General features: G+C 56.9%; 1 protein-coding gene across 1 annotated transcript in view; it reads right to left on the reverse strand.

Moving 5' to 3' along the window:
• Positions 1-11,445: 11,445 nt before the first annotated feature.
• Positions 11,446-23,983, reverse strand: part of PMEPA1 (prostate transmembrane protein, androgen induced 1) — a 38,616-nt gene continuing 26,078 nt past the window's right edge. The window contains exons 2-4 of the mRNA XM_040988194.1: positions 15,393-15,547; positions 13,300-13,353; positions 11,446-13,115 (exon numbers count right to left, since the gene is read on the reverse strand). Of these exons, the coding sequence (XP_040844128.1) occupies positions 12,612-13,115; positions 13,300-13,353; positions 15,393-15,547 (713 nt within the window). The 3' untranslated portion in view covers positions 11,446-12,611. The remainder of the gene's footprint in view (positions 13,116-13,299; positions 13,354-15,392; positions 15,548-23,983) is intronic.

Raw genomic sequence — 23,983 nt, forward strand, 5'->3', positions numbered from 1 at the left:
TGCCGCCCCACCCCCTGGCAGAGGCACGTGCTGGCAGCACGGGCTGAGCTCCGCTCTCCTCACCAAAGTCCTGTTGGGCATAGCTGGCAGGCCGAATTGTCCAGACGCAGTGTCCTCTCATCAGGAGCTCTGCCTTCGCTCCCTCCTTCGACCGTCACCCCGCTCTCCCCTCCGGCCGGGCCCCATGAACGCCCCAGTTGGCCCCCTAGCAGGGCCCCATTTGAGGGTGGGTCACAGGCCAGGCAGGCCTGACATCCATCCTGACTCCATCATGTGAAACCACAGCCTACCTTGAGCCTCAGTTTCCTCCCCTGTGTCTGTGGGGGGAGTGAGGGACCCCTGTGGTCATGGGCGGAGTGCACAGTTTGCACTCGGCACTCTGGAGCTGTGCAGAGCAGTCTGCTGTGGCCCCACATGGTGTCCACTCTGCCCTCCCCATCCCCCACTCTGTACTATGGCTGTATGGTCGGGTGGCGGGTTCTTTGGGGAGTGGTTATAAAGTGGGTCACTCAGGCACAGCCCCCATACTGAATCCTGGTATCCTGTGGGGGTGGGGACCGAGGCCACACAGCCTTACCCTTGGCCTCTTACCAGGAGCAGGTGGCCAGGGCCCTTGGTGGCTTGGACCCTGGTGCTGCAGAGCCATAAACCAAAACAAGTCCCTCCTGCTCAGGAGCTGAGTAATTCATGATAGTAATGAAGGCCAAACTGCACCCTTGCCCTCGCTAGGTGGGACCACAGCTCAGCAGGTGCCTGGTCCCCACCGGCCCTTCCTCTGTCCAAAGCCCCCGTCTTATTCCGTGACTGTGACCGTGAGGGGTCTGTGAGCAGCTCAGCTGTGGTGGGCAGAGGAAAGCCCGCCCCCAGTGCCCTGCACAGTAAATTATTCACGGCTCCTGTGTCAAGGGAGCCCTACTGAGCAGGTGAACCTGGTGGAAACTTGAAGATGAGTATCAGCTTAGGGCAGACCCTGAGTCAGGGGAGCTGGCCACTGTGCACACCTGCTCTTGTCACAGCCCTGGCTGCGGGGACAGCTGTCCTGGCTGTGCAGCCCAGCAGCTTCTCCCGCTCGCCACTGGCTGCTGTCCCAAGCACAGGGCCTGCCTGATTGAGCCGCTCCTGTCTCCAGGTGCAGCTGGTCACCAACTTCCCCCCACCTACCTCACCGAGGCTGCCTCCTTAGAGACAAAGGTAGAAAGAGCCAGTCACCAGCATCTGGAGACTTTGATACTGTTGATAACAGGATATCAACAAGGAAATAGAAGACTTGAAGAACCTTCTAGACACGATCTGAGGCTTCTATAGAACCCTTAAGCCAATGACAAATCACAGCCCTAGGGGCCGGAGTCGTAGCACAGTGGGCTATGTCACTCCCACAACCCTGGTGTTCCAAATGAGCTCTGGTTCAAATCCCAGGTGCTTCATTTCTGATCCAGCTCCCTGCGGATGCTCCTGGGGAGGCAGCAGGTGACCGGCCCCTGCCATCCACACAGGAGACCCAGATCAAATTCCAGGCTCCTGGTTTCAACCTGACGCCTGTTTGGAAAGAGGTAAACCTGGGAATGCAAGAGATCTCTCCCCCTCCTCCCATGGGTCTTTCTCTGTCCCCTCTCCTTCCCCATAACTCCTTTAAAATCAATCAATCTTAACAAAAAAAGGGGGGGGGGACACATTGTTCACAAGTATTCATAGAATGTTCTTCCAAACAAATCACGTGTTAGGATGGAACACAGTTCCAATCAACGAAAAAGAATGAGAACCACGCAACATGCTTTTTCCAAAGACAATGGGGTGATTTTCCTAAAAAGCTTAGCGCTAATAAGCAAGTTCATCAGGATGCTGGGTACAGAATCAATACATAGAAACCAATAGTTTCTATAGACCAGCAATCGATAATTCAGCAGTGAACTTCAGAGAGCTCTGGGCACACATTCTTAAAAATGCAAAAGGAATGAATGACTTAGATGTACATTTTGCAAGGGAAACACAAGACTAGTGCACAGGAATTCTAACACATCACTGGGAGAAACTGGGTTTCATCCCTGGAGTTGCAGAATCTGTGGTCCTGCTGTGGAGTGCCTGCATCAGAGCTGGGCCTCCTCAGTGGAAAAGACAGAGCTTTGGATGGCACACCCAGATGCACATGGAGGATATGGCAATCCATTGGGGCCTGCAGAGGACATCTGGTGTAACAGCAGAGGAAGGAGAGCAGAATAAATTGGTCAACTACCCCAGTCAAGCATGGACAGCAAGTGCCTGGGCGAATGGAGACTCGAAGGTGGACTGTGTGAGCCAATGGACCTTGGAAGGATTTTTTCATTCTTGGATTGGTGAGATCAACAGCATTTCAGAACTGTCGAGGCCACTTGAGCAGAGCCCTCAGAGCACGCTGCACATCGGGGGCCCTGGAATGGCACTGGGTGGCTGTCCCTTAGCCCTGGGTGCTGAGGCACTTGGAAGGCTGGGTGTGGCTTCTCCCCTTCCCCCAGATACAGAAAGAGGAAGGTTTGGAGGCAATGGTCTCACCCACTTCCCCTTGGTCCTCAACCCTTCTCACCCTCGTCGACTATGTGAACATCATCAAAACTAAAAGACTTCAGTCAATGGAACAGCACCCTGTGTTCCGGGGGGGACACAGCAGTATGAGGGTGGCCACACTCGCCAAAGGTCACACCAATCCAGTGCAATGCTTAGCAAATCTCAACTGCCTGTTTTGCAAAAAAAAAAAAAAAAAAAATAGGAGCCCAATGCTAAAACAAGGGTTTCAGATGACCTCCAGAAGTTTTGAATACAAGAACAAATTGGATGGTATATATAAAAGTGTTCACTTTTTAAAAAGGATTTATTTTATTTATTTGGAAGGCATAGTGACACAGAAAGAGGTAGCAAGAGAGAGATCTGCCACCCACTGGTACTTGTCCCCAACAGCTGCAACAGCCAAGGCTGGGCCAGGCCAAAGCCAGATGCCTGGAAGTCCATCGGGGTCTCCCACATTGGTGACAGGGTTCAAGCATTTGGGCCAGGATCAGCTGCCATCATGAGCAAGAAGCTGGACAGGAGGCAGACGAGTGGGGACTCTAGCTGGTTGGTGTCCCAGGCTGCAACTTAACTGGCTGTGCCACAGCTCCAACCCCAGAATGTCCATCTCTATTTATTTTAAAGATTTACTGATTTTTATTTGAAAGGAAGATGTACAGACTAAGACCTTTCACTTACTGCCTCACTTCTTCAATGGCCACAATGACTGGAGCTGAGCAGGTCCAAAGCCAGGAGCCAGGAGCTTCTTCCGGGTCTCCCACGAGGCTTTGAGCCATCCTCTAGTGCTTTCCCAGGCCACAGACAGGGAGCTGGAAGAGAAGTGAAGGAGCTGGGGCATGAATCGGCATCCATACGGGATCCTACAAAGTGAGGACCTTAGCCACAGACTATTGCTCTGAGCCCAGGAATAGATTTTCTAAATCATTCTATCATGTACTGTCTCCAGGTCCCTTAAGATACAGAACTCAACTAGGCTGTGAGTAAATGAACTGACGAGGACAAGCCATAATCACTCTGAAGAGAAGGAAACGGCTGATGTGTTAATCTCAAAAGAGCAGAAGTCCCACAAGGAAAGTGACCAGGGAGAGGCGGGCACAGTCTCGTGATGAACGGAGGAACTTCCCAGGAACATAGAATAATTTGATAATGTAGATGAGCTAGATAAATTATATGAAATACACAAACTGCAAAAATTCACACAACAGCGGGCAATCTGAATACCTGTATCAAGAAATAAATGAATTAGCTATTAGTGAATAACCTCTAGTAAAACAAGGCATCAGGCTCAGATGATTAAGAGGGTGGGAGACAGTTTTCCCACCCACTGTTTCGCTACTAAAATCCCCACAAAGTCCCCAGGACCACGCTAGATCAAAGCTGAGTGATCGAAATACAATCCCGGCATCCCACGTGGGCAGAAAGAATCCAATTAAAAAGAACAAGCTCTCTGCCCAAATTAAATATCCAGGTGTAAGTTTGACAGAATGGGTGAGATCTACATGCCTCGACTATGAAGACTAATGAATGAGATCAAACAGTCACTGGATCGTAGGTGTTCATGGAGAGCTGATATTATTAAGATCTTGTCTCTTCCAAGCTTGATTTATAGATTCAATCCAACCCCAGAAAAAGTCTCAAGGTCTTTTGTAGCTTTTGACAGATTCTAAAGGTCATTGCGAAAGGCAAGGGATGTGGAGAAGCAACACACTCTTGAGGAAGAGCCCCTTCTGAGGACTCAGAATGACCATCTGAGGGCTGTCTGGACAGCTGCAGGGACCAGACGGCCAGGTCTTGGCACACTGACCCTCAGGAAACGTCTTCCCAGATTCCAGGGCTACTTGATCTGGAACGGGAACCTCCATGCCATGAGCTGAGAGACGCTCTGCTTGGGAATGCTACTTGAAGTAACAAAGGGCTGGCTAAGGCAAAGGTTAACTGACCATTGACAGAGTGCAAAGGCGATGGAAGGTAGACAAGATGGTCATTTTGAAATTACGCTGGAACAATTCCACAGTCTTGGGGTCAACACCATGGCATTGCACAGGTTAAACCTCTGCCAATGGCACTGGTATCCCAAACGAGTGTCAATCCATATCCCAGCTGCTCTACATCCCATCCAGCTCTATGTTTATGACCTGGGAGGGCAGTGGAGGATGGTCCAGGTTCTTGGGACCCTGTACCCATGTGAAAGACCCAGAGGAAGTTCCTAGCTCCTACCTTTGGATCACAGCTCAGCTCCAACCATTGTAATGCCCCTCTCCAAGAAAAAATAACCAGGAGTGCTTGGAGAAATTGTGGATTCTAGGACCTGGGGCAGGAAGTTTGCAAGAGCTGGGAATGCCTTACCAACATCATGGAGGGACAGAACCAAACACCTTAGTGCAGTGGGTTAGACCTGAGGGACACAGGGGCCATTGGCCAGAGCTGCAACCACCAGGACAGCATGGGTGAAAATGGACTAGAACCCCAAGTGCAACAGAAGCATTTGTGAGTCCACGCTGGTTCAGGGATGACTGAGACTCAAGCAGTAAGGCAGTGTGATGGAGCACAGCCGGTTGATAGCTAGCACCTGCGTGTTGGGTTAACTGACAGCACAACCAGAAACAGGTTCTGGGCCTTGCCCTTCCTACCTCCTCCCACATCTTTCAAATTAAGTGAATGTGCAAAGCCAGTTTGGAAGGCTCTGCATGTGACTGTTAACTGACAACTCCTGTTAACTGACAACTCAAAAATGGCTTTGGAGGGTCCAGGCACCAGGCCCCTCCTGCCTCCTACCATGCTACTTTAGGTTAATTGACTAACTGGAAACTTTGGGCTCCATCTTCTCCCTTCCTTCCTCCTGCCACTTAGTTAACTGAATGCTTTATACTTGGCTGGAAACTTTGTACTGCGTTTGCTGTCAAGCTGACTGGAGGATGAGAGTTTAAAGTGCCTTGACTTCAGCTGCCCGGGTTGCTCCTAGAGTGTAGTGGGAGCTGCTGTTGCCAGGCTTGGCCAATAAAGCTCCCCCTAACATACTGTACTTGTCCGTGCGATCTCTCTTGGACTCTGTAACAAAAGCCCGAGAGATGCGCAGACACGCTGCCCTAGAGGAGCCTGTAGCAGTGTGGACTGCACGCACTACTTCATTCCAGACAGAACAAGCTGGAAACTGAGGAACCTGGCCAGAAACGCAGGCTCGGTATCTACAGTGGGAAGACGGGGCTGGAGCTGGGGCCTAACAGGTAAAGGCAGATGAGCGTCAGCTAGTCCCAGCTGTTCAGCTGCAGAGCCAGCTCCTGCTGCTGTACCTGGAATAGCAGAGGAGGAGGGCCCAGGCACTTGGAACTCTGCACACACAGGGGAGACCCAGAGGAAGCGCCTGGCTTCTGGCTTTGGTCTGGCCCAGAGCTGGCTATTATAGTGAACCAGTGGATGGAAGATCTCTCTCTCAAATACATAGATACATCTTTGAAAGAAATAAAACACAGCAAGGGGTCACGCAGGCCCTGAGGGCAACAGGCTGAGGTCACTTCCCTCTTCTTCCCAACAACGCACAAACCCGATGTCTCCAAACCGCCAAGGTTGCTAGAAACAAGGAGAGGCTGGGGAGCAGAGACAGTGGTGCTGGTGCTGAGGGCAGCCACAGGCCTGAGGAATCACAGGAGATGCTGTGTTAGTACTCACTGAAGCATGGGGTCCTGGGACAGAAAGCAGGAAAAGATAAGGACATTTGGTGGGGTTTGTGTGTGTGTGTGTTTTGGTGATGTTTTTGCTTGCTTTCTTTTTTTTTTTTTCATTTTTTTCATTATTTTAACAATCTTTAAATAGTTAAACAGGGCACAAAGGTTCAAGGAGAAGCCCCGCCCAGTCTCCCACCCAGCCCAGGTCTCCAATGTGGGGCATGCTCCGAGGGTCCTGCTCAAGTGGTTTTGATAGTTCAACAGTTGTGAATTGCTGCCGATCTCGCCACTCCAAGCACGACGAGGTCCCTGCAGAATCCACTGATTGACATGGTCCATCTTAGAGTCTCCGTTTGCCCAGTTTTTCATGCCAACATATGGCTGGGGTAGTTGATTAATTTGTTCTGTCCTCTGTTGGTGCCAGGTGTCCTCTGCAGGTCCCGATGGACTGTCATATCCCCCACGTACAGCTGGCTATGCTCTCCACTGCTCTGTCTGAGGAGGCTCGGCTCTGGCACTTGCACTCCATGGCAGACCATGGGTTCTGAATCTGGCAGTTCAGTTGGGGAGATCCCAAAAGAAACTTTGTCTGAGGTGATCCCAGACCAGATTCTTGCGTGTATTTACAATACAGGGCCTGGTACAGTCCATTGCCCCAATCAAGCTAAGGAGATTTGAATAAAGTTTAAGCTTAATGATCATGTATCAACGTTGATTTATTCATTGTAACACATCCATCCTACTGGGTTAACATGTCAGGAACAGGAAAAGCTGGATATGTGGAAGCCAATTTTCTCAACTTTCCCACAAATATAAAAATCATTCTGAGAACAAGTTATTTATTTAAAAATTGTTTATTTGTTGGAAAGGTAGAGATGGGTGGGAAGAGACAAAGTGAGAGAAAGAGGTTGTCCATCCGATTGCTCACCGCCCCCCCCAAGCAGTCTCAAAGGCCACTTTGGCCAGCTCAAGCCAAGAGCCAGGAAGCTCATCAGGGTCTCCCACCTGTGTGGCAGGGTCCTAACCCTCTGCTGCTCTCCCAGGCACCTCTGCAGGGAGCCGGATAGAGCGAAGCAGTCGGCACCTGAACTGGTACTCATATGCGATGCTTGCACTGCAGGGAGTAAGTTGACCCACTGTACCACAATGCCAGTCCCAATAAAACTTATTTTTTAAGGTTTTTTTTTTCTTCACAGGAGAGAGGTGTAAAGTAGGATGTCTCTCTTTCTGCTGGAGCTATAGCAGCTATTGTTGCCATGTGGGACTCTACAAGGAAGACCAGAAACGTCACTGAAGAATTACAACAGCTGGCACTGAGGTGTAGACGGAGACCATCCCCCCGCAACACCGGCGCTCCGTACGGATGACGAGTCCTGGCTCTCTACTTTCTGACCTGCCTTCTCACTAACAGTCTAAGGTACCAGAAGATGACCCAAGAGCTTGGCCCCCGGGCCCACGTGGGAGATCGGTATGAAGCTCTTGGCTCCTGACTTCAGCCTGGTCCAGCGCTGGCTGTTGTGGTCACTTGGGGAGTGACCTAGCTGACGGAAGATCTCTCTGTCTCTCCTTCTCTCTGTGTAACTCAAAATAAATAAGTAAATATTAAAGAAAAGAAAAAAATCGGGACTTCCGGCTTTGGCAGCAGCTCTCAACTCTGCCATGGTAGTTGGCAGGCAGCTGCGGAGAAGCCAGAACGGGGGGTGGCTCTGCTCCAACAGGGCTTCATGGATTGAAGCAAGCAGCCAGGGGTCTGACGTGTGGGCCATGGCTTGCTGAGCCTGGGCTATCTGGGGACACCTTGCTCTAGAAACAGCCCCTTTCCTCAGGGCTTGACCCAGCACAAGTTCCTGACTCCTGAATCTGGACTGACCCGGTGTGGCCATTCTGACCCTTTGGGAAGTGAATCAGCGGATGCAAGATGCTCTCTCTCTAACTTTGCATTTCTAATACATAAAACACATTAAACAAAGCTGAAACCTCCACCGAATCCAGCCACAGGGGCAGGACCACTGTGGACTATGGGTCAGGCTCTAGGACCAGCAGGGGGCGCTCTGAGGCCCAGGGTTGGGCCTGAGGTTTTGTATCTCCCAGCTGAACCTGGGGCCTGGCACCCAGCCCTGCTCAGAACAAGCAGAAAAGGGCCCCTGAAAGACGCTGTGGGAGGCTCAGTGCTGTAGCCTAGTGGCTAAAGTGCTCACTTTGCATGCTTCGGAATCCCGCATGGGCCGGTTCTAATCTAGTTTCCTGCTTGTAGCCTAGGAAAGCAGTCAAGGATGGCCCAAAGCCTTGGGATCCTGCAGCCCCGTGGGAGACCCGGAAGAAACTCCAGGCTTCAGATCAGCTCAGCTCTGGCCTTTGCGGCAACAGACAGATCTTCCTGTCTCTCCTCCTCTCTGTATATCTGACTTTACATCAAAAATAAAATCAATCTTTAACAGGGGAGGGGGCGGCGCTGTGGACTTTAGGAGGGTGTGTGGTGCCACACCCTCCTTACACCAGGCGCCCAGCAAGTCCCAGTTGTTCTGATGTCCCGTGTCATGCCTGAGCCGACAGCTGTTCCTGCTGGAGCCAGTTTGGTGCAGGGGAACCCCTCTGGTTGGAAGGCCAGACTCCCCTCTTCAGCTGGCAATGTCCTAACCAACCAGGCAGAGGTAGTCCTGCCTGTGTCTAGCCCAGGGACCGCACACAGACTCAGGTTAGACTTGGTTAGTCCCGCACAGCCTGCAGGGCCCCGGATTGTCCTTTGAGACCCCAGGTGTGCCATTGGCAGCCCCATCCCACGCGGGCATCTGAGGGTCTGCCAGGGGCGGGACTCCAGAGGCAGGTCATGTCCTTGGCTGCTGGCGCTGGGTCGGCTCTCGCCAGTGAGGGGTTGAGCTCTTCCTGCACTGTCACATTTCCTCTGCCTGCGAGGGACAGGAGGGCGGATGGGCGACAAGCTCTGCTCCAGCGAGAGGCTGCCGTGTCCTGTTGGTGCTCGGAGCTGCAGATGCTTCCAGGGCTCCATGGTCCAGAGCCCAGGAGAACCTGGGGCTGACGCCAAACAGGGTAGAGCTCACGGCAGCTCTCTGCTCACAAGCTCTGGCCAGACAGTAGGGGTGATCTCATTTAGGGACACATGCGACAGGACTTCTATAGTTGGTGCTGGGGGAAAGTCCTTCACCACCCCCCACCACAGTTGCCACGTTCATTGCTGCGAAGGGGCTTGCATCCAGAGGGCCACGTTGGGGCTTCTGGGACCCCTCACCGCTCCACACTTCGGCAGCAAGGGCCAGGGGGATGCAGGAGCCGCCGCTGTCACAGGTGTGCTGTACAGATGCAGGATCAGGTATGGCAGAGACCGTACCTGAACCTGTCACCCCTGCCCAGCCTTGCAGCCCTCCCCGAGTCCCTGAACCCCAAGTCTGGGTCCTAGGGCTCACTGGAGAAGGCATTCATTCTGAGACCTCAGCGGAGCTCGCCTGCTGCTCAGGTGGGGAAGGAGCATCCAAGCCTGAGGAGCAAATGTTTGTGAACTCTCCTAACATAACTGGTCACAGCCACCTGCCGGAGCCAAGGAGTTTTCGTCACCGCCCCCCACCCCAGTGTTGCTGTCACTGAAATAGGGGTCACGGTGGAGGCAGAGGCCAGAGGTGGGGGGTGGGAGGAGCAACACAACCCAAGAAACAATCCAAAGAATTGTAAAATTTATTGTGTAAGTATTGCAGCTTTTCAGAAGTTATCATTGCCACTAACGATTACGGATACAACAAGCAGTTTCTTCAGGCCTCCAGATAACAGTCTGAACCAGCAGTGGCGTGTGCCACGGAGCTCACACAAGTTTAACTCGAACAGAAAGAACGTGGGAGACAGGCAGCGAAGGTGTGGCCCTGGGCCGGAACGCAGCCTGCACGTCGGACACGGTGCACAGCCAAAGCCCCCAGCACACTTTCCAGAAAAGCACAGCATACTGACTCCTCCTCACCGAGGCGCCATGTGCTTCTGGATGCTTGGTGTCGCACACCAGGAAAACCCTGTTTTGGAAAAGGTGCAGTTTGCACTCCGTGTGCCCTCCCCCCTGCAGTAGGAGCTAGGGGGACACGAGTGGGTCTGGTCCCCGCCCTGCCCTGCTGGGGAGAGGCCACTGTGGCCTTTGCAACCTCACTGGTGCTTACAGCAATCTGCTAAGTCCATGGACACCTCGGCCCAGCCTTTCGAAAGGAAGGAAAATGGTGATTGACATGGAGGGAGGAATCCAGGGGAGAGCTCGACTCTGAAACTTGGGGGGAATGTGGCCCGAGACCAGCCCAGTCCCCCGCAACTAGCCGCTTCCAAAGACCCCACCAAACTTTGTGTTCGGAGGGGGGTGCATCCTGGGAACTGCTGCTTACAAAGACACAGCGACAACACCCAGGACCGTGGGCCCCCATGGCCCCATTCTGATATGGAAGGGGGAGTTGGCCCCGTCTTTGCTGAGCGCCACTGTCCATGGCTGCACCTGTCAGCAGAGGTGGCTATGCCCTCCAGCCAGCCCAGGCCAGTTCTCCTTCCTTACCCCCTCCTCCAGCAGAGGCGAACACACAAGAGGTCAGGGGGCAGCTCAAGGACAGAGGGACCCTGCAGCTTTTGGCCAATGACACTCATGCATTCAAGGGCCACTTCCAGATTTTAGACTCAGGCGAGTGACCTAAGATCCTGGACAGAAAGGTCTATAGGGACAGGAGGGGCTCTCGCCATGCTGGGCACCACTGCAGGGGCACGGCGGGGACACGAGGTCCCCTAGATAAGGCACCAGAGACGCAACTCATGAAGGAAAGACGGGGTGCTACTCTGCCCCTCCCTTCATGGCTTTGGAAGAGGGTCTCTCTCGGAGAGCAGCAGGCTCAGGGTAAGGCTGACGCAGTGCCTGGCCACCATGCCCAACTACCAACAGAGCTGGAATCACAACTTCTCCACGGCTTTCAAGGGACAACAATGCTGGTGACTGACAGCAGGTGTATTGCCTCGTGTCTCTGCTGGTCTATGGGCCACGAACAGGGTCCATGCTACCACAGACGCTGCCCCGGGGCAGCACTCCCTGCTGGGTGGGAGTCTGCAGAGTGGAGCACAGGCCTGGTCCTGGTCCCTGGCAGATGCCAAATGCCCTCGTTTGGTTTTCTCCTGTCCCACTGTCGGTTCCCACGAGGGGAGGGGGAGCAGGGCACGGGGAGGGAGCTGGGAGCTCAAAAGCAGAGGTCTGCCATCCTGTTCCTTTTAACCCTTTCATGAGTGTGGGAGGTAAAGCTGGGTTTTCCACCCTCATGTCTGGGTCTTCAGGGTGTGAGACCTCGGCACGGGACAGACAGGCAGAGAAGAGGTTTTGCTGCTAGCACTTGGGGCCTTGCCGATCCACCAACATGCAGTATCAGTTGGCACCAGCTGGACAGAACCAAAGCCTCGCAAACCCACAAGCTGCTGCCTGTTTGTCCCTGGGCACCTGCAGGTGGTGAAGCTGCAGCTGGTAGGGACTGGGGCTGAGGGGAGCAGTGGGAGGGACAGGGGAGTTAAAAAGGAGGAAAAAAAAAAAAAAACTAAGAATCCTTCAGTAATGGTTTATTTCATTTGGAGGAAAGAAAGCACGCCAGCTGTGACCTGGCGCTTCTGCAGTGACGTCCCAGCCTCACCTGTGTTGCCAAGGCTGCCGTGCCCAGGCAGGGAAGGCGGGACCCCTCCGGGAGGCTGACCACGCCGGAGTGCCAGCGCTGTGCAGCCGGGGCGCGGCCTGGGCTATACGGGCCTTGCACGCACCCACGCCCTCGGCCAGGCGCCTGGACCATCAACGTCTCTTTTAAAGTCTCACAGACGTGCTCCAAGTTGCCACCCAACCAGCACTGACACATTTATAATAAAAAATAGTGCAAAATCTCAACATTTATATAAATAACTCTAGAGCCCTGCTTTTTCATGGCTTCTCTACAAGGTAATACACCCTTTCCGAGTTGGCACGCAAAAGTCGCCATTTTCCCCTCTTCTAGTTCAGAAAACAACTTTTTTTTTTAATAGGCCTCTTCTAATACAAAAATACTCCTGCCCTCGCACATACAGTTTCTCTTATTTCATATATATTTATATATAATATTGCAGATCTTTAAACAAAGGTTTTTGTGCAAATATGTCTTTAAAGTTAAGTGAAACCGTCATACACGAAAAGAAGCAAGCACTCGGCACGCAGCTCGACTAGGAACGCAAGAGTCTAGTGGAGTGGTTTCTTCTGCCTTCAAGACACAACAAAGAAACGGGGCTTTTTGCAAGCTTCCTCAGCTTGTGCATTCAGAGCAGACAGAACACGGAGCATTTGTACAGCGGGGGGCGGGCGGGAGGGCCGCAGGTGCACCGCCCGGGTCTCCCCACCCCCCTTCCGTCCTAGGAACAGCCTCCTTGCCCCCCGGGCTCCTAGAGAGGGTGCCCCTTGTATTTCTCCTTCTCTTTGCTCTCCAGCGGGGCGAGGTGTGCGTGGTGGAGCAGGGAGGGCGGCCCGCTGCCCTGCTGATGCTGGAAGGAGTGCCTGATGACCTCGCTGTAGGTGGGGGGCGGCCCCTCCATGCGCCCGCCGCTGCCGTAGCACATGGCGCTGATGCCCGAGTTACTGCTGGGGGGGCAGGGGCCGCCCAGCACGGCGCTGTCCATCAGGTCGCTGTCGAAGATGGTTCTGTTGGGAGGTGCGCGCACTGACTCGCGGTTCAGCTCCAGCTGCTGCTCGGGGTCCCGCAGCTGGAGGGTGCAGGGGCCCTGGTAGGGCGGGGGCTCCTCTCCATCCGACAGCGAGATGGTGGGCGGCAGGTCGATGTCGTGCTGCAGGTACGGGTAGGTGGGCTGGGAGCGGTGCAGGCGGTCCCGCTGGGTGAAGGGTGGCACGGTCAGGCGGTCGGTGGGCCGGGGCGGGGCGTAGACCTGTGGCTGGAGGGGGCAGAGGCAGAACCTGAGGCCTGGCTCTGGGGGAGGGAGGCAGAGGGCAAGCATGGAGGAGGGGGGTATGGTGGGGCCCGAGCTGGCCTGTCCTCCCCCCCCACCTGCTGGACAGCTGGATGGGAGCCTCCCTTCAGCTGCAAGGAGAGGGGGCCAGCCAGGCGCTGGGGCTCACCTCAGGGATTCCGCCTCCCGAGACGGTGGTCTCCGAGGGCCAGAGGCAGCCTTCCTGCAGGGAAAGGAAATAGGAAGTTTCAGAGAGCAGAGAGAGGGCCCCGCCCCAGCCCAGCGTGACCTCCCCGACCCTGCGGTGCTTCTCTCTGGGTACCTAGCCTCCCATCGTGTGGTGTGAGCAGAGCCATGCTAGGAGCCGGCCAGTCGCCCCAGATGCCTCTGGGGACAGCCATGGGGCAAGGAGTAAGGGATATCGTTCAGCTTTATGGTTTCCTGGGATGTAACTGGGAGGCAACAAACGCACACCTTCCAGGCACATAACCTGCCAAGTCTGGGTATCTGACTACGCTAACACAACCTAGAGAGTGGAGCAACCTGCCGTCAGCCCGTTCTGCAGGTAGCAAGCTCGGCTCACCTGCAGCTTGCCAGATAGCGGCGATTTCCCTTAGGGCCACTAGGGGGCGCTGTGGCTCTCAGAACTGTCCCTCCCAGAACATGCTTGTCAGGCCCAGGGTGGCGGCTAATTCAGGCACAGCCTCGAAACTGCTCAAGTTCAGGACTCCCCCTGAACCACACCCCCCAACACACACAATGCGCAGTTCAAGTGCACCCAGCTGTGCAGCGTCCCAACCTGGGGTCCTCGACCTCATGCAGCATGGCCTGCACTGCCTGTCTGCCTGCCCTGCTGGCCTTGGGGGTCCTTGGAGACTTCACCCAACACTGGCCCCATCATACCCCTGCTTAAACCCCCCTGGGACCTGCAGGTGGGCAGGGGCGGGGCTGGGCAGGCAGGACAATGCCTGGTCCAGTGACGGGGGCTCTCAGGGGGCCCTGAACTTGCTCCTCAGACACCACCACCTGGGATGGTCCTAGTGGGAGTTCCACACGCTTGTGCTGAGATGCAGACCCAACCCAGCTCCCATTTGCCAGCCAGCTCCCTCGGGTGTTCTGGGGTTCCAGCTGTCTCAGCGGCCAGGCCCGAGAGGCCACGCACAGGGCCACTGTCCCTGTAACTCCCAGTCATCCAGGGTAACAGCTGCTGACGGGCTTTGTGGCCTCAGGCCCTCTCCAAGCCCCAGCCTCTGCTCTGGCAGCTGCGGAGACAGCAAGTCCAGGGGGGCCCTTTGGATCTGTGGGTTCCTCTGGAGCAAGAGAGACAGGCTGGACCTCAGGGGCCCATACCTCCACCTCAGGCACCATCGCTCATGCTCTGGACCCAATGACCCGGGCCTGACCCCACAAGACACCCCCTGCTGGCTGGGGCAGGGGGAGGAGGGACGCTCTGCCTACATTGCTGGCGTCCTCTCTGTGCACGGCTTAGGGCTACATGGAGGCCAGGACTGCCCACATGGACCCATGCCCTCCCCACCAACACAGCGAGCCATCTCCTGCCTCAGTCGGAGTCCCTTGTGCTGGACACAGGGACACGCATGCCATGCTGAACTCTGCTCGGCCCTTGGTCAGTCTTCATGGTGCTTCGTGCTCCTGAGAAAGAACCAGCCTGGTCCTGCTCTCCTCCCCGGCACCCCACCTTCAGAGGGTGACCCGCAGCAACCTGCGCCAAGCACCTCAGTCACCATCCCAGGGGTCCCCTGGGCACACCTGTCCAGTGCCCTGGCAGCCCCTGTGTGAACCATGGGTGTGGGCAGAGGAAAGGAAGGAATGGTTCCCTAACCAGCTGCGGCTGGGCCCTCAGTGCTGAACCCCAAATCATTTCAGGGGCGCACTCTATGGTCACAAGGTGCTGAAGCCCCATTTACACCTCAGGCTGAGGTCAGGGGTGGTGCCCAGAGGCAACTCAGGCCCCAGAAGGACCCTGGTGGTCCCCGAGCACCCGCAGCCCGTCCCATCAGGCCCTGCCTACCATGCACTCCTGCCCTGACCCCTACTTGAAGGGTGTGGGGGCTCTTTGCTGACCGCAACACTGTCATCCCCGACGGCTGTCTCCCCTCTCTCCTGGAACTCTGGCTCTGCGATGGCAAGGGCCAGCTGTGCCACCGCCACCCTCCCAGAGCCCCGGGCAGAACAGTGGCATGGGCGTGCGGACGCTCAGCCCCCTCCCGGCCACCCCTCCCGCTCCACCGAGGCTCTTACCGAGGCCAGGCCATCAGCCCTCCGGCGGGCCTGGCCGTGCCGGCCAATGAAGGAGTGCGCCGACAGGCGGTAGTGGCTCAGCAGGCAGGTGATCACCACCACCACCACCATCATCACCACCACGATGACGAGGATCTGCACGAACTCCAGCTCCGCTGCGGAGAGAGGGGCGCGTGACTGCGAGGCTGGGGCCCAGCTGCCCCGCCCCAAGCCAGGGTCTGAAGGAAGTGCAAGGTGCCTTGCCTGTCTCCAGCCCCTCTTCCCACACCAAGCATCAAAGGGCGGCAGCTTTCCCTCCCAGCGCGCAGCAGGGCCGGGCACCACTCTATCACTGTCCGGGTGAGGGTCCTGGGGCCTGTGCAGCTCAAGGAGGCAACCCCCCAGTGTGTACAGACCACGCTAAAACACAAGGTGTCCTGCGGACACAAACACACACAACCAGAGCCAGCACACCACACGCATCAAACACGTGCGACTGCCATCACCCCCACAGGCCTGGGGCGGGATGCTCCCCACCCCCACTTGGCCCCGCTGCCAGCAGGAGGCGGGACACCCCATGCAGGTGCCGCCACTCCTGGCTCGGCTTGGGTCCGTGGGTCCGTTTTCCCCTCGAAGGCAGAAAAACCCGCCACTACTGGAAAAGGAAGGCAGTTATTTTGATCCGGCCTGAGCCGGGAGGATTGTGCTGACTCAAGCGGGCCTGTGCCTTGACAGCTAGCCCCCGCTGGTGCCAACAGACCCCAGCATCACCTAGGATGCAGGGCACCTGGGAGGTGACGTGGCATGGCAGGCTGCTCCGACAGCCTGGCCCAGCTCAGTGCGCCCAGGAGGGTGTCTTCCCTGGGGTCTGACGCCCCAAAGCTGTCGGAGCTTAGAGGCAACCAGCCGGCTCAGACAGTGGAGATGGAAGGGGGGCGACAGGTCCGACAGCCCCCTCAGGGTGCACCCAAACCAACTCTAAACCCTGTGAGGTCCTCCCTGCCCCCCACCGGTCCTGCCACCTGCCTCGGCTTCTCCACACCAAGTAGCTCCCGGTGAGAGAATCCTGTGCAAGTCAAAAACTCCCTCCCTGCTGCCTCATACCAGGCCTGTGCTCCCGAGCAGGCAATGCCGTCCCCAGGGACACCGGACAGTCAGGAGGGTCCTTCACAGACAGCAGCCAGCCCCCACACAGGGCTGCACAGCTGCCTTCACTCCATCCTCTCACACAGGAAGACCTGCCACCCACAGGTTGCTACCGAAGAGGACCTGGGGACAGGTCACTGCAGCCACACCCCCTGCTTGCCGAGGCAAGCGCACACAGGCCTGGGCAACCCAGCTCAGGACTGCCTGTTGGGCCAGGAGAAGGCCTGGCATTGACGGAACACAGGGCCCGCTTTGTGCAGCGCCCACGCCTTGTCCCCAGAGTGGCCTGCGATGTCCAGCCCCCAGCCCCGTGCACCCCAGTGGGGCAAGCCCTCTCCCACCAGTCGTCTCCAGTGGCCCCGAGGGAGTGGGCTGAGACTGCCTTTGTCCCCGACCCAGGACCTGGCAGCCTGCGGGACCCAAGCCAGCTGGGACAGGCCTGTGGGAGCCGAGGCTGTGTTGGCGACTCTGGCAGCAAGGCCAGCGGGGCCGACAGGGGAGTGTGGACAAGCCCCGCACAGCCTTCCTGACCTGCCAGGTGGGCGGGGAGGGTGGGAGAAGGATCATTGTCCACTGGGGAAGAAAAAGGCTCCAGTGCAGAGGGCTTGGGGCTCAGATGTGCCGCCCAGAGGCGGGGCAGGGGAATGTTCTTGCAGGAAGAGCAGTGGCCCTGCCACACTTGATGACCCCTCATCTCCGACCCTGTGACCCAAGAGCCTGGAGGCGGCCCGAGTCACGCGGGGGAGTGCTCTGTCACATGACTGGGGTCCTGGGCTGGCTCTGGGTAACCCTCTTCTCAGACATGGAGAAGCATGAGTGGCAGAACTGTCCTTGGCCGTGTGGACGGGGGATTCCAGTCCTGCCAACAGCACCCCCCAATCCTGCCTGTCCATGCCCAGGCTGCCACTGCTTGCAGCATACACAGCCCCGAGGGAACAAGCTCACAGCTCCCAGGAGCACCCCACACATGGTGAAGACCACAGATGGGAGGGCGCACAGACGACTGAATCCTAGTCCCTGGCTCCAGCAGTAACCAGGCTTGGCATTAAGGGGACGCAGCTGAGGCAGCCACACTCCACAGACTGTGCCAGCTGCAGGGCACATGTCACACCTTCATGTTACCTGCCTGGCACCCACTGGCATCCACACCTCTACAGCTCGCTCCTGTGCACCTGGCAGGCAAAGTTCACAAAGCAGAAGCTCCCTACCCGACTGGCACACACGCCCAGACCTGCAAAGGCCCCTGTGAGTTGGAGAAGGGTGCCTCACCTTTCCCGAAGGTGTCAGGATCAAGATCCAAGTGTGGCAGGTGCATCAGTACGGATGCTTTCCCAGCCGCTCTCGGGCCCTCGCATGCGTCCCCCAGGCTGCAGCGGCGCTGGCAGGCTCCCAAGGAAAGACCCCACCCTGCCCTCAGGAGAGCACCCAGGGCACGGGACACACGTGGCCCTCTCTCACATCTCTCCAGAGGACCTGGAAACGCCCTGGGAGGCCACGCAGCCTGCAGCAGCTCACCCACCAGATGCAACAGCACCCTACAGGCCACACCCACGGCATATAATCCTGTCTCAGCTTCCCCAAGCCAACAGACCGCGCCGGGAGGCAGAGGCGTCCTGTTGGCGCTGCTGCCACCCCTCCACCCCTCCCTGCCCACACCTGGGCTCTCACCTTCTTGGAGACAGACCTGGGGGACAGAGTGTACGGTCTAGCCCACGGTCCTAACTTGTTGTAAGCATGGAGGTTCCAAAAGAAACCCTATGTGCCCCAGCTCAGGGCTTAAAGCCTCCATTTGCTGTGCCCCCTTGGCAGCTGAGCCAACCAAGACTGGGGAGAAGCTGCACAAATCCCAGAGCCGTCCTGCAAGAGCTGAGAAGGAGAGAACGCCTTGTCCACCCTCCAAATCCCCTGGCTCCCCGACCCGCAGGGCTCTGCTCCAAGCACGCGGCCGTGGGCAACGTCCCGTCTGCCCCCTCCTTCTCTGTGTCCCAGGCCCAACTCCTGCCAATTCACCCTGTAATCTCCTCTTGGCACGAGGGATGGTGGCGGCAGATTCTAAAGGCGGCTGTACCCACCCTGCATGTGCAAGGCTGGGGCACTCTCATTTCACATCTGGCAGGTGCTGCTTCGGGTTGGGGATGTGGGCTCAGCCCTGGCCCTTCTGGGCTGATTCACAACAAAGCACTGTGTGCCAGGGTCACTGAGCCCTACACCTCACCCACCAGCTTACCGAATCTTGTCCGACATCCTGACCAGTGAGCGCAGTCCAGAGCCCCAGGGCTCCTGTTCCGACACCAAAGCCTACGCCTTCACAGCCGCATTGGAACGACTGCCCCATGCCAGGTGGGCCTGGGACATGAGGAATGGCACAGGTGCATGGGCACATCACAAGGGCCTCCCACGGGGTCTATAAAGCTGGTGTTGGGGGCCTGGCACGGTAGCCTAGCAGACAAAGTCCTCGCCTTGCACATGTCAGGATCCTATGTGGGCGCTGGTCCTGATCCTTGCAGCCCCACGGAAGGAAGGCCACAGCAAACCCGAGCGTGTCGACTGGGGCCTGGGGCTTCTGCCAGGCCAGGTGCCATGCACAGAGCTGTGGTCCCTTCAACTGGCACTCAGGGGAGGGCAGGACGCCTCCCCTCATCCCACAGCCAAGACACCCATGGGAGAAAGCAGATGAAAAACCAGTCAATGTGTGAGGAACGCGTCCAGCTCACACAGTCGGGGAGGGAAGCAGGCTGGGGGGGGCCCTGTCCCTCTGATAACTTTAGGGACAACGAGGTGCTGGCTCCCCACCTGGTTCCTGCCAGTCCAAGGGAGGCCTCTAGACAGATGACCCCGGCCCCCAGCCTCCCCCCCTGCGTCTCCCTGACAAACAGCCTGTGCACGTGGCCTGTCTGGCCTCACACTGAGGAATTAGGAATTGCTGCTGTCTGAAATTCATGAAAATCTAATCTCGTTAGGCCTGCCGGGACGAGACCTGCCAGGAGGGCCTCATTGTTCGCTCTCTCAGCCAGCCACTTCCAGTGCCACCCCCTTACCCTGCACTAAAAAAAGAACCAGGCTCCCCGCCCCCAGTCCCAAGCCCCCCACTCTTGAGTTTCAAGTGAACTTGAGCCGGGCATCAAAGGAGTAGCCTTTCTGGTCACTCTTGGCACCTCTGCAACCTGCTGCGGCCCCCGACAGCATGGTTATTTCCGACGGGAAGACCTGACCTCATACGGATTAAAACAGAATGCTGCCCCCTTTCTCTGGAGGGTTCAGGGGTGACTTTCAAATCTAGGCCAGTTTCTTTCTTTTTAAAAAACAGGCGAGATAGCTTGCAGAGCAGGCGCCTGGTCTAGGTCAGAGGCACAGTGAGGTGCTGGGAGTGGCAGAGACTGGGGGACAGGGACAGGCAGGCTAGGGAACTCCCGTGAGGGCTCAGCCACCTGCTAAGACCTTGGGTAACTCCACATCCTTATCTGGGGACCAAGGGGAGGTGATCTCGTCCCCACCGGGCTGACAGTGGCCAGAGCAGCTTCAGCCAGCTCCAGGAGGGGCGTACTGGGTTAAGCCTGCAACTGGGATAAGAGGGCAGGGTCCCTGAATGCCCGGTAGCACCTAAGATGCAGCAGGCGTCTGTAGGAACCCATGTGGGAGACCTGGGAGGAGTGCCTGGTCCAGCTCTGGCTATCGCAAGCATTTAGGGAGTGAATGAGTGGACGGAGGCTCTGTCTCTCTCCCTCTCTGATGCCTCTGCAGGGTGACACGGTCAGGTGTCCCTCTGTCCCCATGCACCTGCTGGGGGGCTTGTCTTCCACACTTCTTTCCTAGGATTTTGTCTCGGGCTCACTCTGCTTTGATCACCAAGCACGAACTACCCTGGGACCCTGGCATGCACTATTCCTTCCCCAGTATCCACTTGCTCTGGTCCTCTGATGACCCCTCGCACACAGTGTCACTGGGGCACCTCGTCTCCTCTGTTCCCAACCCCAGGCCCAGTTCCCAGTTCCCCAGGCCAGTCCCTGCCTCCTCCAGAGTCTACCCCCAGGACAGGCGCACAGAATCTTGCAAACGCGTTTTCTGTGCAAGGGGTGGCGCTGGGACCCACGCAAGTTTACACGACAGAGCCAGATCAACCAGGTTCCTTGCCAGTGTCCACAGGGAGGCAGGGACATCACGCAGTGTGTTCTGACAGGAGGCCACAGAGCAGGATGGACAAGTCTGGGGTTCAGACCTTCTCCCACTAACCTGAGTGTCTGTCAGGCCAGGGGCTAGCAGGGTGCAGGAGGAGGCTGGGGGGAGGACCCTTTGTGTGTGACACACGCCTGCACTGCCAGCATATCCAGGCATACAGAACTACACTTACGGTAGAAGGGCGAGGCAGAGAGTTGGGGGACATTTCAAGTGCCCACAGCAGCCTGAGTTTCCCATCAAGAGGCATCTCAGTTGATCCCTGCTAAGACCTGTCATCCTGGTCTGATGAGGGTGCGGGAGAAGGGCTGGGAGGGAGGGCAGGGTATGCAAGGACCTCAGACCACAGATGATGAGGTGTCACCCCACCAGCCAACAAGGCCATCTCCCTCCCCGGCCTGGGGGACCCAGTGAACACATGTAGCCAGACACGGAGGCTGCCCTGCGTCCTTCCCGGCCCTTGGGGTAGCTGACGAAGTTCGCAGGACCACTGCTCAGCACCTTGTTTCCTGCCTCAGGAACCTTCTCACCCTTTACCTGGAGCCACCTCCAATCCTTGTCCCATCCACGCAACCACCACCCATTCGTTCACCCAGCCATCCATACTTCCTCTCCAACGTTCATCCATCCACCTGTCCATCTATCCGTCCACTCACCCACTCACTCACTGTGTATCCATCCATCCATCCATCCTCCCATCCACCCTTCGCAAACCAGGCAAGAGGCCCAACACAGGCATTCCATCTCAGGTCACATGCGCAGGTACGCCCCATCTGCCCAGGCTTACAGTAACTAGTACTGGACCTCCTTCTTCAGTGTGGATGCTGCCCTGGGGGTCCTGATTCAGCTGGGCAGATCTTCCCACCCCAATCAGGATCCAGCAGGGAGGTAACAGGGAAGGTGCCACAGAGTGCCCTAGTGGAGGTGGAACCTCTGGACGCCCCAGTGGACCACGCTCAGTCTACCAGACAATGAACACGGGTCTGGCTTTAAGTGTCCAAAGACAACTCCGTGTAGGTGGCTTCTCCCTCGTCTGCCAACGACTGGGGGTGGGCTGACTTCCGCTGTGCTGCTGACAGAGGCACACAGAGTAAGTCCACTGCTGTGAGTTCCAAGGTCATCTTGCAGGAGGCTGTGGTAGAGGCCGCACCTGCAGCCCTGGAGGAAATCCGAGTTGGAACGCGCATGTGGGGGACAAGACCCAGGAAAACATGGGGCTTCACAACCATTCGAGAGCTCCATGATTAAACGTCCCTTCAATAAGAAAAGACAAAGCCGTGCCTTTTATCTTTCTCGCTATTATCCAAATGGAAAGAACTAATGGGATTTTTCTTCCTATTGTCACTGACATCGAACATCTTTAAACACCCACTGTCAGCAAAATATCAATCATCGCTCAACAGATATTGGCAGTGCAGAGGGAATTCACAGTGAGGGGGCAGCTGCCATCGATGGCCACCTTGGGGGCACAGCTGAAGGATTCTTTGGATTGAGGGGGCAGGGAACACGTGGGGAGTGAGGCCGTCTGTGACAGAGGTGCCACCCAATGAATCTGGGCAAACCCGGCGTGGGACACATGACTTCAGCCCAGAGCAGGTCCACTGGGTCTCAGCACACAGGATGTTTGGAGCTGCAGGTTGAGTGCTGGGATGAGGGGCAGGGAAGTGGGGTGAAGGGCTGCCCTGGATAGGGCAGAATGCTCAGAAACGACCTGGGAGCTCTTCCTACCACAGGCAACAGCACCAGAACCTTCCCTCCACAATGGCCTGCAGCCACTGACTGCCCAGTGGCCCCTGCCTGAGGCCCCGCCCCTCGGGCACAGCACTGCTGGAAGGCACCAGGAGCCTGTTGCCTGGGCGTAGCATGGGCCTGTGCACATGCAGACAGGGCCTGGCACTCAGCCCAGCTGTCACTCACGGGGCCCTCCAGACCCCCACTCCTACACCCCCTGTCCAGGCCAGACCCGCTCCGGTCCTTGTACCCTCTCAAGTCTCTCTCTCACCAGATCCCCCACTGCCTGGCCCCACGTGGCAGATACTCCGGTCAACACCGCTCGGGCCATCTGCCATGGCTTGTAAGAAAACGTGCGGTGTCCCGGTGTCCAGCTGACTTAGCCTTGTCCTGTTGCCCGGACAGCATGGCCACTGGGTCAGAGTGAGGTACCTCCCGCAGCCTCCTCCAAGCTGACACGAGCCTGGCTAACAGGGGCTCTCCTGCCAGTCTCCAAGGGTGGACTCCTCATTCTTCAGGGCCTACATCCTCCTCCAGGGTTATGCTCAGGACACCACGTGTGCTACAAGGACGAAGGCATCCTTTTGCCAGTCCCTCCCTGGCACCCAGCCCACCCAGAGCTCACTCAAGCCCCCACCTTGAGAGCAGCACCAGAAGCAGGTGTAGGCCACCTGCTACCTGGCTGGCTGTTGGTGAAGATCGTGCCTCTCCAGGCTCATTTCCTCACCTGCTGACTCAGTGCCTCTCACAGTGTGTCTGTGACAGGAGCCTGTAGGGGTCTCCTAAGACCCCAGCATGGTCCCACAGGGAAGTCAAGCTTTGTGTTTTGGGGTCTGGATTCCCCTGCTACGTGTGTACTGATGTCCTAACTTCCAGGACAGTGTTCAGACTGGGTTAAGTGAAGTTGGATGAGCCAGGCAACCCAGAGGATTCATGCAGGCACATTCCAGGGAGAGCCCGAGTCCAGGGAAGGAGTGGCCAGCAGGTGCCAACCTGTGCAGACCCCTGCCAGAACACCCAACTTGCTGGAACCTTAACCTTAACCTTCCACTAGTGTCTCATTTGAGCCATGCAGACTGACATTTGGTTACAGCAGCCCAAGCAGGACAAGACACTTTGTAGACAGGGGATGGAGGGGAGCAAGGCTATGGGTACCCTGCGCTGGGGGACAGACCTACAGCGGCCCAGTGGGCTCCTCCAGGGCAGAAAGCCGGCAGCCCCCGCCTTCCAGCGGCACATGTGGATTCCTGGGTTGGGGAAGGGGGCCTCATTTTACCTTCCGTGCAAATTGTCTTCAGCTTTTGAATCTGCCATGAGCGACTCTGCAGGTTCATGTGCCCGTTTGAGCAGCACTTACGGACTGTGCACCTACCGTACCAGGCTCTGCACCAGGCCCCCACAGTTGGGCTTCCCCAAGCGGCCAAGACCCTTCCAGTTGGACAGTGGAGCAAAGGAGTTCAAGCTTGAGCCCCCAGAACGTGGATATCCGGCCGATGACCTGGAATCTTCCACAGCTGTTCCCACAACAGCGGGTGGGTGACAGGTGCATTGAGCCCCGTTTC

Source organism: Ochotona curzoniae, unplaced genomic scaffold (assembly GCF_017591425.1).
Source record: "Ochotona curzoniae isolate NIBS_2020 unplaced genomic scaffold, NIBS_Ocur_1.0 contig_48, whole genome shotgun sequence".
In the NCBI taxonomy this organism is placed as follows: Eukaryota; Metazoa; Chordata; class Mammalia; order Lagomorpha; family Ochotonidae; genus Ochotona; species Ochotona curzoniae.